Source organism: Euprymna scolopes, chromosome 2 (assembly GCF_053919585.1).
Source record: "Euprymna scolopes isolate OS-2025 chromosome 2, ASM5391958v1, whole genome shotgun sequence".
Classification (NCBI taxonomy): domain Eukaryota; kingdom Metazoa; phylum Mollusca; class Cephalopoda; order Sepiida; family Sepiolidae; genus Euprymna; species Euprymna scolopes.
In genome coordinates, this window is record NC_136483.1 from 138,979,551 (window position 1) to 138,996,196 (window position 16,646).

At 32.1% G+C, this 16,646-nt stretch overlaps 1 protein-coding gene across 1 annotated transcript in view; it reads right to left on the reverse strand.

Annotated features, from left to right (window-relative positions):
• Positions 1-320: 320 nt before the first annotated feature.
• LOC145296517 (aminoacylase-1-like) overlaps positions 321-16,646 on the reverse strand; it is a gene marked incomplete in the record, with an annotated part of 68,277 nt that continues 51,951 nt past the window's right edge. The window contains 2 exon segments of the mRNA XM_080142539.1: positions 321-610; positions 8,518-8,578. Coding sequence (XP_079998665.1) covers positions 464-610; positions 8,518-8,578 — 208 coding nt within the window.

Here is a 16,646-nt window from a genome sequence, read left to right on the forward strand (position 1 = left end):
CAGTTGGTAAAATTCACTCTTCTGGAGGTTGAAAGTTCAATCCTCAGAGCGGGTGACACTCAAAATACAATTTCGAATTACTTAGGACTTTTACCCAGTCATGACTGACGGAATGGGAGCATGATAACACCATGGATTAAATAAAGGCTTCTGTTTGAAATTCTGTGCAGATTTCTAAGTTTGACAGAAAGATTCTCAAGTTTGACAAGATACACCTGAAGAAGGTTGGAGGTTATATCAACCGAAACGTGAGTAATCCGAATAATCCAAATGCAAATAATCAATCCTCATCTAAAAAATTCAAAAACATAAAAAGCCAATAATTTTGCTAATTGAAGATTTTGTATCAATTAGCATTTAATAAAAGTAAATTCATAATATTCCAGTCGTTTGATAAAAAAAAAAAGAAAACTTTGCCGTTTACGAATACCAATGCGTGAGTACTGATTAATAGAGCATCCATTTATTTCACATTCGCAATATTTGGTATAAGTTCACAGTAAATCTTGATTCCTTCAAGGAAAATTTTTTCATTAAGGAATTCATTATGGTCATGTAGCAAAATGGGCGTGAAATTCATGGGTGAAAATCCTAGAGCGGGATAACCAAGCTGAAATAAAAATTGAAAAATAAAAATTAATTTTAGATGAGAAGTACAAATAGATTCAATAACAAATATATTTCACATTGGATTTTATATCTGACAATATTATGTATCATACATTTTTTTTTTATGATGCTCATGCTTGCATGGATAATATCACTAAATAAATGATTAATTTAGTCAACGGGGCTGGAAATAAACAAAGAAAACCACAAAATGAAAAATGAGACTCCTTTAGGATTCAGAGTTATCCCTCTGAAAGAAGGAGCACCTAATGTGAGTATCATCTTAAACTGTTTGATTAAGGAGTAAGAGAAAGCTGAGATTATACAAATATACTCATTCTTCAAGCTCTGTGATAAAACTCTGTTTAGGTTTTTACGTTTGATGTAACTGGAATCTCCTTATTACATCAAGTAATATAATACAGGGAACTTGTTTATTTCTAGCCCCATGGACTAAATTTATTTATTATTTAATGATGTTACATATGCAAACATGATGGTCAACAAAAGAAAAATCGGCATAATAAATAATAGTAATAAAAAATATACACATCATAAATAACAGATATATTCAACAATATATTGAATATAATATAGTGATGTCAATAACAAATGTAAATCTATTAAATAACAGATGGATATAATATGATATCAACAAAAGTATGATCCTCATAAATAACAGATACATCTAAAAATATACCGGATATAATATGATAACAAAAATATACTGGATATACATATTATAGTGATATATCAATAGCAAGTATAAATCTATTAAATAACAGATGGATATAATGTAGTGATATCAACAAAAGTATGAACCTCTTAAATAAAAGGTATATTCAACGATATAGTTGATAAGCTGTTATCAATTAAAAGTATAAACCCAATATATAACAGATATAACTGCTTGGCTTTTTGATAAGGTTAAGTGTAGTATCTGTTCTGATACTACACTTCATCTTCGGTCAGTGTAGGAGAAATTTTTCTAGACCAGGGCAATTTAATGGGTTTTTTTTTCCAATTCAGTGCCCATTTTTGAGGAGGTGAATTTTCCCTACATTAGAAACCGACATTGTGTTTAACTTTGCCCTCATATAGAGGCAAATAAATAGTAACAATACCTTGGATATTATATGGTGATATTAATAAAAACATATCAACTTAATAAAAAAATATATTTAACAACGATATACTGGATATCATATTGTAATATCAATGAAAAAAATATAAACCTAAAAAGATATTTAACAATATATTTGATATCAATGAAAAATTGTTTATTTTATCGGGATATTAATGATAAATATAGGGTGGAACTATAAAAGTGCGCCCTAAAGAAAAACAATACTACAGCTTGATTTTAAAATTTTTATTGGAAAAGAATCAATTCAGGTAACTTGGTTCAGGTAGAACTGAAATCTACTCAATGTAGCCGCCTTCAGCCTCAATCACTGACTTGAAACGGGTCCAGAACTGGGAACATGCCTTTTCCATAAACGCTGGTGATCAGGCTGGCTTTGGTATTGTGGGAGGTCATGTTGGTGATGTTCTTTACGTATGATTAACTGAAGTGGTCCAGCAGGTTCAGGTCAGGGGAGAAGAGGCAGGCCAGTGAGAGAAGGGTAAAAAGTAATAAAACTCCTTCTGAAGCCAAGCTTGGGTCTCTATGGACTTATGGGCCTGCACTGTGTCCTGCTGCCACACCCAGGGTCTGCCAGTGACCACCTGGTTGTACCAGAAGATCACCACACTCTTCAGCACATCCAGATACATTTTGGTGTTGACTTTCAAGCTGACTTCAAAGATGTGAGGTGGCAAGATGTGGCCCTCACTTGAAACCACACCAAAGACCATAACCATGGCCGGAAACTTTGTTTTCATCATCCTGGGCACCCCCCTGTTATTTGTGGCAATCCAGCGACGCATTTTGAGAGTGCTGGTAATGGTCTTGTTGTCATAATTTGGATTAGAAGAGAGCATGTTATACAGCGGTGCATCTTCGATCTTGCTTGTTGAACATTGTCACTTTCAGACATGATAGAAGGCTCCTATCCCTCCTGGGATTGTACACAACTGGTCAACTATGGTCTGCAACAAAAAAAAGAAACCGGTTTTCATTAAACGGATATGGAATCATGTTGTCTTTTCTAGAGCGACAATTTTATCGTTCCACCCTGTATAAGCCTAATAAAGAAAAGATATTTAATATATTTGATATTAATGAAAAATTGGATATTTTATGGCAATACCAATGAAAAATATAAACCTAATAAAGAAAAGATACTTAGATTTGATATCAATGATAATACAAACTATCAGTAAGATGAAAAGTTAGTTTTGAAGGGAAAATTGTCTACGAAAAAAAATTGTATGTATATCATTTTTTATACCATTTTTTATGGAAATATTCCTTGATGGCATGAAGCCACTTGATGTAAGGAGAAACAAATACTACTTCAAGTTTGAAAAACTATCCAATGAGGAGTGTTAGATGGATAGATTCCGACCCAGAAAACAGCAATTCTTCATCCTTTGTCAGAAACATTGCTCATGGAATATAAAGAGTAAAAGACAAAATAATGGAAACAAGTTATGAGGCTGCGAAAAGTAAAGCCAACGTCCATTTTCTACTCTACTAAATAGATGAGACTGAAATATCCTATAGTTCTTTCCATCTGTTGGGGACATATAAGGCTCAGCAGCCTTTTGATTTGGATCCATTCTGTTATTCTTGCTATTGCAATGGTGTTCAACCTGATCTGGTTGAGTTTAGATTCTTTAATGGATTGCACTATATCCCAAATCACGCCAGCTCATAAACAGCAGTCCTGACCAAGGTTGTATGAAATGGCAAATGAATCAAGAGTCGACCATTGAAGACCAACCACTGGTGAACCCAAGAGGTTAGCCTAGTCTTCCTTGATAGTTGTTGTCCAAGTCTTCAACTGTTTTGAATTAATTCTCCCTCTAGATGATGAGCTGCAAGTTCAAACCATTGAAGACATCATGACAAAAAAAATCAAAACTTTAGATTAAGCTGTTTGCGGAGAACAGCAGTTGAGACAATGTAAAATGCAATGAAAAGCAGTCAAATCATCACAATTTTCCAACTTCAGCAAATTCACCATCCTCATTGGCCATGTCTCGCAACTATAGAGGAGGATTGATTACATAACAGATTGGTACATACACCTTTTTGTTAATATTGAGATTTCCTAATGCTCCTATAACGATCACCGGCGATATACAAATCTAAGACAAATCTAACATTCCTAACTTTGATGATTGACCTTTGTTACACCTTGCCCAGATGAACAACACTAGATCCAAGGTATATGATCACTATGTCCTCCATTCTATATTTCAGGTATACCTCTTTTATGTTGGAAAGATAAGTTTGTTACTGAAGAATTATGGGTAATTGTGAAGGGCAATTAAATGAAGACATCTTTCTCTAATTAAAGATAAATTATTGGCATGCATATGTGTAGAGATGCTAATACTGTGCCAAGCAACAAAACAAAACAAAACAAAACAAAACAAAAAAATCCCTGTAAGTTATAAACTGTGATGCTTTAAGTGTTTTGAAATATATTCTAATCTATCCGGAAAGACCCATCTCAGGATGGGTTGATAAAATTGAGCACTCTTGGGATGTTTAATAACTGGAAGATCTCCCAAATACTTCAAAAGCAATCTGATCTGAGGAGCGTCGAGTTACTCCTGGAGTTGCCAATACTAGGTCCACTGTGATCTGAAATTGTAATAAATGTCCACCTATCAATTACAAGGACATGAAATTGTATTCAATTTTAAGCTTTGAGAAGCATTGAATCATCCTTTAGTTTCAATTACTAACAAGTTCATTCTGACCCAAAATTGTAATACCTGTTAGGCTCCCATCTATAAATAAAATACGATTAATTCTGGCTATAATATATAAATTTTTGTTTTTACTTTTATTCACCCCAAACAAGACATATTACCACTTAGACATAAGAAGCTACTATTTGGAATCATTATAACAGAATATGTTGAATAGCGAGATGTCTGTTCACATTACATTTAAGTTTCTGTATGTTTGTACAGTCGGGGAAGAAGGAAACAAAGAGAATTCCAAATTCTAGCAGTCAGAGAGTAAATAATAGTAGAAAGGACCTCAATAGTGAAGGGGGTGAGTTAATGGGAGATATGTACGTCAAGGGAGCATAAGTGCTATGAGTTTGTCAGAGCAGGTTCCATTAAGGTACTTGCTAAACAGGCACAAGGATGTAACATTGCGACAATGCGACAGCTAGGCTGATAGTGTGGGACCTATTAGATTGGAGACCCTTTTAGGGAGAGACTAGTGATAGCATTAAGTTAAATGTTACCTTCCATTTTTATCCCCATTCCACTACGGTCTGGAGGTCATTCTCTAAGGATTCAGCCATTGTCTTGGATTTGTGTATATCCGTTCTGCCCTCATGCATGTTATAGAGCGTTTTATCATCAGCAAATATACTCATCTCTGACTCAATATAATTGGGAGGTCATTGATGAATATCAGAAATAATAGTGGTCCAAGGATCGATCCCTAAAGCACCCCCGCATTAATGTTATGCTGCTTGGATGAACGTCAATCAATGACAACCTGGATGGCCCTATTGTCTAAGAAGGATCTAATTATATTTAGTATTCATCCAATTATACCATATGATTTGATTTTCATTAGCAACCCTTTATGCCAGACTTTGTCAAAGGCCTTGGATATATCTAGGGCCACAGCCCTAGCTTCACCCGCCTTACCAGTGCATGATATATACGTCCAGAGATGACTTACAATATTTGCAGTAGAACAACATAACCTAAATCTGTACTGCTTGTGGGGGAGAAGAGTATCTTTTGCAAGGTAGTGGAATAGTACTTGATTGATTAGCATCTTAAAGATTTTAGTGAAGAGGGGGAGGAGACTGATAGGGCGATAATTGAGAAGGTCAGTTCTTTCACCAGAACTCTTGTATGAGGGGCGTGCAATAAGTAATGCCCCTGACCCACTTCCCATAGTAGTAGAGCAACGAAACTTGGCACAGTTATTAGTCTTTCTCTACCTAGGAACCACCCAGAGTTATGCATTTCTCCCATTGTTTGATGCAGCTCTGGAGATCGTTTTTGTAAAACACCCCAGGCTGGTCCTCCAACTACGACGTGACTTCAGAAATCAAGGCTTCATCATCTGGGAAACGCTTTCCTTTCAAAAACAACTTCATGGCTGGGAAGAGGTGAAAGTCAGAGGGTGCAAAGTCAGGAGAGTAGGGAGGATATTGGATATTTCATAACCATACACACGTGCTTCTGATCTGGCGACATGCCAGTTGTGGACCGGAGCATTGTCCTGCAGGAGGAGGGTACCTTTGTTGATCTTGCTCCGCCTTTTGATTTTGATAGCGTCCCATAATTTCCTCAAAAGTGAAGCATAATAGGCTCCTGTAATTATGGTACCCTTTGCCAGGAAATCTGTCATCACTACTCCGTCCTGGACCAAAAAGACTGTGAGCATGAACTTGCCAGCAGAGGGCTGCACTCTTGCCTTCTTTGGAGGTGGTGAGTCCAATTGCTTCCACTGCATTGACTGGGCTTTGGTCTCTGGATCATAGTGATGGACCCAGGTTTTATCCTGTGTAATGTCTTTTGAAAAACTTTAACTCATCTTGGCACATCTCCAAATTCATCCTCGACCACTCAACGCGTTCTCGCTTTTGGAATGGTGTGAGCAACCTGGGAACCCATCTGGCAGACACCTTATGCATATGCAAATGGTCATGAATGATAGTTTCCACAGACCCTGTACATATCTTGACATCTTGGGCTATTTGGCGAATAGTAATGTGCCAATCTTCCAAAATGGCAGCCTCAACTTGACGGACAGATGCCTAATCAATGGCAGAAGGGGAGGGGTGACCAGGTTTGGGAGCTGTTTCCACAGGATCACTGCTCGACATTCAACAGGCTCCATTTCACACCTGACTCAGTTCAAAACACCTGTAAAACAGAAAACACAATTAGTTCAGAGCTGTAATTTGCCACATAACCCATAGAGATATAAATCATTGCACATGCAAAATTTCAGCTAGATCAGACAACTGGAAGTGGGTCAGAGGCATTACTTATTGCATGCCCCTCATACACTGGTATCACAGAGGCCATCTTTCAGCTATTAGGGAAGCAGGATTCAGCAAGACATTCGTTGTAGAGTTTGGAAAGTATGGGGGCTAGCTCGGCTGAATGTTTCTTAATTAGTATAGCAGGGATGAGATCAGGCCCACACGCCTTGGAGATGTCTAAGTTTTTATAATATCGTGGACGTGAGAAGAGGTAATTTTTAGATCATCAATTGTGGCTTCTGTCTGCATAGGGAAATTTGGAATGGCGTTGTTTGTTGGCACTAGTGTGGAGTTGGAGGTGAATTGCCGAGTAAGCAGTTCCACCTTTTCAGTTGCTGCGCATGTAACCTTCTGGTTGTTGGATAGAGGAGGAATTACTGGTTGTCCTTTATTCACTACACTATTATACATTTTCCAGGAATCGCAAGTTCCTATCTTCTGCGATAATGTGTTCCCTGGTTTCTAAGCATGTCTTCTTTTGGCTGTGGTTATTACTCTCTTACAATGATTTTTAGCATCTATAAATTTTTACCTATTTGTACTGAACTTATGACATATGAACCAGCAATTTGCAACGTGTAAAGGCAACTGCACAATCTGTAGTGAACCATGAGCGTGAGTGAGGCTTACTATCATATTTCCATGCGGGGACATATGTTTCAATACCCACTTTGCACCATTCAGTTGTCTCATTGGTACACTGTTCAGCAGGGAGAGAGAAGATATTAGTCCATGGGGCATCTGTGATATGTTTTCTCATAGCTTCCCAGTCAGCCCTTTTGTAGTATCTAGTCATTTTGAGCAATAGCTCTTCACCTTGGGGTTGGGATTTGAGTGCTATGTCTACTGATACCACTAGGTGATCTGCATTCCTGAACAGACTGTGGGCATTAGTTACACAATCTTCAGGTACTGTGGTAAGAAATAGGTCTAGGAGTGAAGCTTGTTGGTGGTCACTATCTGGAAGGCGGGTTGAGATAAGATTGTTTGTGTGAGGGAATGGGCTATAAAGAAGCTGTTAGTAGAGCGTCCAGCTGCATCTGTGTAACCTGAGAAACCAAGCTAATTTTTATAGTGCACAGTAAAATCACCAAATGCATGAATTTGGGCATTACTATCAAAAGAGAGTATACTCCTGATTTGAGGGGGGAATGATAGAGAGAATATAAGTAACATAGTGATGAAAGGCTAGTCGAAAGCACATAAAGGCCTGATCATCTGTTTCCAGATGTTGCTCTCTAGTTTAAGGGAAGGGTGCTTCAAATATAGATTCCAATTCTGTGCATATATCTATCCGAGTCTTTATGGCAGAGAGGGAGATATCCTGTCATGTTAAAGTAGTTAGGGGGAATTGAGGAGGGTAGGTTTGTTTAATGTAATACTAAGATATACGGGGAGTTTACTATTTACAACTCGACACAATTAAAAACAAAAATACAGAAAAATCCCCATGACGCACACACCCACTATGGAACAAAGATGTCACACTCCAAAAATCACATAACTAGTCAAGTAGTTAAGACAAAACAACACAAATTTTTGAAGATATTAAGAATTCAAAGCATCAACTCTTTTACCAAAATGAGTTGATTTTGCATTGAATGACAGAAAAAGGGTTTGATATGCGGTTAAAAAAAAAAAAAAAAAAAAAAAGCCAAAGACATGCAGTTAATAAAAAAGAGAAAGCAGTGGATATGAAATACCCTGTTATGGTAAAAATAGCATGCAAAAGAACTAAATTTTAAAAAAAAAGGGGGCCTACTTCTCGTAAATATCTACTATCGGTGGCAGCAGGGAATATTTCAAGTTTTGTTTTAAGTTGCCTGAAATTCAAGGAAAAAAAATTTGTATTAACAAAAAAAAGAAAATTTACTTCTCGAATGTAATAAGAATCAGTGCCAGCACCAAAGATTTCTTTACGCAGACATTTGTTTCTGTCAATGGGAAGAAGAACAAGGAAATGGTAAGTTTATGGAAGCCAACACAGTAACCGTAAATAAAAGTTAATTTTTTCTTTTTGTTAACATGTAAATAATTATTGCATAAAATAATCAATCAAAGTTTGTTTTAAACAAGGACAAGAATTTATGTGCGAGAAAAATAAGCGTAGGGATGATAATATATGAAGTGCAAGTGCAACTACTAATTAAAATGGGAAAATTATTCAATGTTGATTGGTTATATTGAAGCAGTTAGCTCCCCAATTGATTGCTAAATTTTATCGACTAATTTTCTCTGATATTTGCAAAATAAAAATAATGAAATTTTTTTTTGCAAAAATAAGAAAAATTATTTGCAAAATTATCTGCAAAAATCAGAAAAAAATTAACTTGCAAAATAAAAAGAAAAGTCATGCAACAAATTAATATGATTAATTTGCCCTGTTACTGCTTGAAAAATCAATAAAAACTAGTTGATAAAATTTGGCAGCCATTTTGGGAGTTAACCGCTTTCTGTCAATAGGAAGAGCAACAAAGAAATGTTAAGTTTATGGAAGCCAACACAGTTACAGTAAATATAAGTTCATTTTTTTTTTCTGTTAACATAAATAATTATTCATTGCATAAAATAATTTTTAAAAAATCATTGAATAATCCAAACCAACATGCAAGCATCAGAAATATTTGTGTTATTTGGATTATTCCAAGTACTGTCCTCATCTTGAGAGTTATTTTTACATTTCGGTTGATGTAACCTTTAACCTTCAGGTGTATCTTGTTGAACTCGGGAATCTCCACAGAATTTCAAATGGAACCCTTTATTTAATCCATGAGGGTAGCATGTTCTTGTTCTGTCAGCCATGACTGGGTAGAAGTCCTAAGCAATTTGCAATTGAATACTGAGTATCATCTACACCGAGGACTGAACCTTCAACCTCCAGAAGAATGTAATTCACAACTTAATATTACCAAGTACCTTATCCACTACACGTCTCTGCGGACAATTCCCAATTTTGATAAAATACACCTGAGAAGACTAGAGGTTACGTTAACAGAAACGTTATGAAAATAACATTCAAGAGGAGAACAGTAGTTTGAATAATACAAATAATATGAATAATCAATTCTCATTTCAAAAATTCAGAAACATAAGTATCAGAAAGTTTCATAGGATGCCCTATTGGCTTGGCAGGCTGAGAGCAGGCTCAAGTCGTTTCCACAAATAGTGACGATGGCGAGGCATTTGTAATTTACGTGGGCCCCTGGTGTTGTGCTATGTCATTAGCAGTTAAAGTTAATTATAAACATTGTTAAAAAAACAAACATGAACATAAATATTTTATTCATTGTGTGGTTGTATTGAAGTTAGCTCCCCAATTTGGGGCCAGATTTTATTGACTAATTTTGGCTGGTTTTCTAAGCAGTGACGAAGCAAATTAGTCTATAAGCAATTATTATGACTGCTACATCAAGGTCATGTGTGGTGCAAACACACAGACACAAAATAAGCTATGCGCATGCAGCACACAAAAAACAATGTCGACCTGACATTTTGACACTAAATCGAGGTCACTTCCTTTTGACCTTTTGTTTCCGTTTATGCTTTCTTTTTCTTTTTTTACCTCGACAAGATCATGAACGTACGGGATATCGCATCGCTAAAAAAAACAAAAAAAAACAACAAATGCATGCGAAGGACTAATTTCCGCCTGTAGACATGTGCAAATATTTGAGGTAAGATAACTTAATTTCACCATAAACATTAATGGTTTGCAATGAACAATTGAATTAATTTCACCAACAAAATTAATGAACATATCAGAACTATGCCTGATCACACATACATACACGCACATACACTTATGTTTTCTCCCATTGTTCATAAATAATAAATATATTGTTTGTGTGCGAGCCTTTTCTAGTCTCACACAAAAACACGCGTTCACATTTCAAGCTATATTACTTGTCATATACATACATGCACACAAACATACGCGCCCACGTCCACACACGTACATATATTCACGTTCGCGTACATACACTCACATTCACGTGTATATACACACACACACTAACGTACACACATGAACGCACACATGGACGACGTCACTTCCCCTTTCAAAGGAAATCCACACATGCGCAAAAGACCACCGGAAACACCTATAAAAGAAAGAGCAATAAGCGGCTTCTTCCTTTTTAGGAGCAGCTTTCGAGCTGGTCAGTCTACGGACCGACAGCGTGCCTTTTCGGCATACGCGCGTACCTCACACCACTTGCTACTATGTGGGGAAAAAAAGCTATCAGACCGTACGTACACTTTATACGCTTTCTATCTCCATAACCTAGATAGACTTTCTCACTCTATCTCCCCTTCGTTTTGGTCCATCAAAACAGACATGTGCACAACTCTCTACTGAGCTTAACCCTCTCTTTCTACAGGCCGGCTTGCCACTTCACGTTCCTCTATTGCATTCCCCTTTCCTTCCACGCACGTAGTCATCGTCAACGGCTGAATGAACACGTGTACACCCAAGACTTTCATTTCTCAACAGAAAATAAACGACATGTTTATTTTATTCCAGCATTTGAGTTCTTTGTTTCCTTCATTCAATTCGTTTCATTATTTTTTCTTGTAGCGATTTAGGGTATTTATATCCTAGTCTTCTACATTTGTATATATGTAAATCGGTCCTTTGTTGTCTAATTTTAATGTTGGAGTTGAGGATATGTGTATTTATCCTCTACAAGTCTATTGTATTAATCTGTAGCCTAATTTTTGCAGATTTTATCAATATTACAAAAAACAAACATACCCTCCTCAACCCTACCACTGACCCTAAATATGGGGACAATAAAAATCAATACGTTTTTTAAATGCAGTTTGACTTTATTATTTGTTAATCTCTGCAGAATAATAAAATTACTTTTTGCAAAAATCAGAAAATTATTTGCAAATTAATACAATTTTATCTGCAAAAACCAGAAAAAACTTTGCAAAAAAAAAAAAAAAAAATCAGACAACAATTTAATATGGTGGATTAATTTGCCCAGTTACTGCTTAGAAAATCAGACAAAACTAGTTGATAAAATTTAGCCGTCAATTTCTGAGCTCATTGCTTCAACAGAACTCATTCTTGTTTCTTGAAAAAAAAAAGACAATTATTTCCATTTATTGAATATATATTTATAGAAATTTTAACACAATTTAATCATTTCTTAGACATTATTTTGCAAAATTTTTCAAGTGTAATTAAAGAGAAATTATTTACAGAGTTTCAGGAATTGAAACACATCAAAACTATTGGAACAAAATTTTGGAATTTATATAAATAATGTTAATTTTATTTATCTCAACACGCACACACAACAAAATCACTACACCAGTTCTCACCAGACCACCAAAGTTAAGCAACGTTGAACCAGACTAGATGGATGACCATTTGGGAAGGTTAGGCGCTGTATGTACCATGTTGAGTCGTAGAAATTTCCAGGTTGGTATTTGGGGGCACATTAATTCACTAGGAGAGATGCAACTCCAGTTTTTGTTAAGACATGCATCTAGAAGGAAACTGATGTAAAAAACTTGTGGTCTACTGAATACTCTGTCCAGTGGCAGTCATTTGCACCGACAAAGATTAGCAGTAATACTAAAAAGTATACAAAGCTTTCACTACTATAAACAAATCATCTATGTGGATTTCCGAGCAACTTAGTTGTTTTGGCCGAAGCTTCAATGTCAAAATCGACGGGAGAATCCCTCTTATGATGTCTTTTTCTAGGTTCTTTAAAAATATTTTTAATTAATTTTCAATACATGTGCTAAAAAAAAAAAAAAAAAAAGAAAATGTTTATCCATAATGATTATTTTGCTAAAGACATTTCCTCTGAAGAGATGAGACTTACATTGAAAATTCATGGATTAAGGAAAGCTCTTTAAATGTTGTGCATTTCTTGTTTAAATAATAAATTTTTGTTTTAAAAATTCTATATTTACTGCAAAAAATTTAAATATAAAACCTACAATATATCACAATTTAGCAATTTAAATTTTATGATTTGAACCGGTTAAATTTCAAATCTAGAATTTTTATTATATGCAAAAACAAAGATTACATTTTAATAAGTATATTTCCTAAACTCATGAGTTTTCAATGTTTATTCATCTCCTCAGAGGAAAAATATTAGCCAATATTATAAATGGTTTGCACCTAATTTGCTGGAAGTTCAATATCTTTTTTCACTCTGCACCAATATCTAATTAACATAGAAAATTATAATTAAAAGTTTTTAAAGAATAGAATAAGGGAAATTAGATATTGGTGCAAAGTGAAAAATAAATAAATAAAAGGTACTTAACCTTTTTTGTAATGCATCCTTATTCCTACATAATTTATATACTAATTAACATCATAGAATAGTTCTGAAAATAGTATTCTACTTATATATATATTTATTTATTAACTACTTGTTCTTATATATATATGTATAACTATTAACTACTAATTCTCATATATATATATATATATATATATATATATATATATATATATATATATATATATATATATGTAGTCTTTGAAGTCTTTAACCTTTAAAACTATACAAAAAATTATTTTTTATCATTCGTTAGAAAAACATCTAGTCAGTAAGTCATTTAATCACCTGCAATCACTGCATCAACTCACTCTCGAATTTACTATAATACCAATATTTTATTTTTCAAGGGATCATCAGTTGTTTACCATGAAACACTGTTTCGGGGGATTTAAAAACAATGTATATATATATATATAACTATTAATTATGTGTTCTTATATATATATATGTTATAAAGAATCAAACCGAGTTGTGTTCATCAACGTTTCTATCTTAATTTCTGCGACTTCCTCTCGATGAATGAAATAATAAAAAAAAAACACCAGTACAAATATTTGAAAATTTTACACACCTTTATCTGAATTTTAACAAATATTTTTTTTTCCAGAAAGAATATTGACTGCATCATATTTTAAAAAAATACATTAACGGTTATATGACATCATTAAAAATCTCCCTCTCTTTAACAATGCAACCCACCCTCCACCTTTTTGAATTTCCAACGTCTTTTTTCGTTGCTGAAATGGAACAGCGTCACACTTTTCACAAGAAAATTTTAAAATATTTGTACTGGTGCTTTTGTTTTCTTAATCTCATTCATCCAGAGGAAGTCTCAAAATAAAGACGAAACGTTGATGAACATATGACTCGGTTTGTTACTTTTAATTTCTCTATTTTGTTGGAATACTATTTCCATTATTCTCATCATATATTAGTTAATTTATGTGTTAATAGCAAAGTGTTACTTTCCATTGGAGAGCCGTGTATTTAACAACTATCCTGTTTTTAAATCTCCGAAAGTTACATGTTTTTTTTTATTTAACAATTGAAGTTAAGGTTTCTGTTTTTCTATTACTATATAGTAAAATCCGCTTTTGTAATTGTAGATTTTCTAGCAGAAAGTCGAGTTATGCCAGTGACAAGTCTATGATATATTAAATTAATTTGTATTCCTATTAATTTAAACTGCATTTTTAAAACATTTTCATCTTATTTTAGTATTTTTTTTTTCCATAACATATTCAAAGCTTTATATCTTACATACAAGTCAGGAATTTTTGAACAAGGTCTAATAAGCAAAGACAGTTGAAAAATTAAAAAAAATACATGATACAGTAGAACCCCAGGATACAGTGGTCCTAGGATATGGTTTTTTCAGGTTACGGTGTGGAATATGATGTTTTTCTGGTCTTTGGTTATGGTATTTGCCCACCTTACAGTGTTAATTATAATGTTACTTGATTATTTCTTGTGTATTATATACTGTACTGTATTTTGTTATTAATTTTTAATGTCATATTCCAGGGTTCTTCTGAGTAACAAAGAAAATATAACATTTCAAAAGTTACAATAGACTAAAAAAAAAAAAAAAAAAGGAAAAACAAATATTCATGAATGGTCATGAAAAAGACCCCCCAAAAAGCAGAGGTTGATTGACAAATTACACAATGACATATGTCAGTAAGCATAGGAAAAGAACTGCCACTTTATATATGATAAAACATATGACATATGTCAGTAAGCATAGGAAAAGAACTGCCACTTTAATATGATAAAACCTTCAGGATAAAAAAGAAAAGCCATGTATATTCATGCTACAAAAACACGGTTGCACACACCATGAAAAACAAATATTGGATTTACTAAGTGACTAACATGTCCCCCCCTCCCCCACAAAAAAATGTTTCTGAAAAAGATGTATTGCATAAAAAATACTCAAGTTTAAAAAAAATTTTTTTTTTTTTATATTGCATTATTTTGGCTTCATAAACATTTAATATAATCCAAATATCTGCAATGCTTTCAAAAAAAGGACATCTTTATATATATATATATATATATATATATATATATATATATATATATATATATAGTCAGATTTTTTTATCCTTTTATTATCATAATGTAGTTTGCTTGTCTAGTGTGCATATAAAAGTACTTTATAGAAGGCATACAATGCAGATGTGTAACATATAAACATAAACTGAAGCATATTAAGGCATATAATGGTGGAATGGGTTTTGCAGTTTCCATCTTTTTTATTAATACAATATATACTTATATATATTTGTTATTAATACAATATATACTTATATATATTTGTTATTAATACAATATATACTTATATATATTTGTTATTAATACAATATATACTTATATATATTTGTTATTAATACAATATATACTTATATATATTTGTTATTAATACAATATATACTTATATATATTTGTTATTAATACAATATATACTTATATATATTTGTTATTAATACAATATATACTTATATATATTTGTTATTAATACAATATATACTTATATATATTTGTTATTAATACAATATATACTTATATATATTTGTTATTAATACAATATATACTTATATATATTTGTTATTAATACAATATATACTTATATATATTTGTTATTAATACAATATATACTTATATATATATATGTTATTAATACAATATATACTTATATATATATGTTATTAATACAATATATACTTATATATATTTGTTATTAATACAATATATACTTATATATATTTGTTATTAATACAATATATACTTATATATATATATATGTTATTAACACAATATATACTTATATATATATATGTTATTAATACAATATATACTTATATATATTTGTTATTAATACAATATATACTTATATATATTTGTTATTAATACAATATATACTTATATATATTTGTTATTAATACAATATATACTTATATATATATATATGTTATTAATACAATATATACTTATATATATTTGTTATTAATACAATATATACTTATATATATTTGTTATTAATACAATATATACTTATATATATTTGTTATTAATACAATATATACTTATATATATTTGTTATTAATACAATATATACTTATATATATATATGTTATTAATACAATATATACTTATATATATATATGTTATTAATACAATATATACTTATATATATATATGTTATTAATACAATATATACTTATATATATATGTTATTAATACAATATATACTTATATATATTTGTTATTAATACAATATATACTTATATATATTTGTTATTAATACAATATATACTTATATATATTTGTTATTAATACAATATATACTTATATATATTTGTTATTAATACAATATATACTTATATATATTTGTTATTAATACAATATATACTTATATATATTTGTTATTAATACAATATATACTTATATATATTTGTTATTAATACAATATATACTTATATATATTTGTTATTAATACAATATATACTTATATATATTTGTTATTAATACAATATATACTTATATATATTTGTTATTAATACAATATATA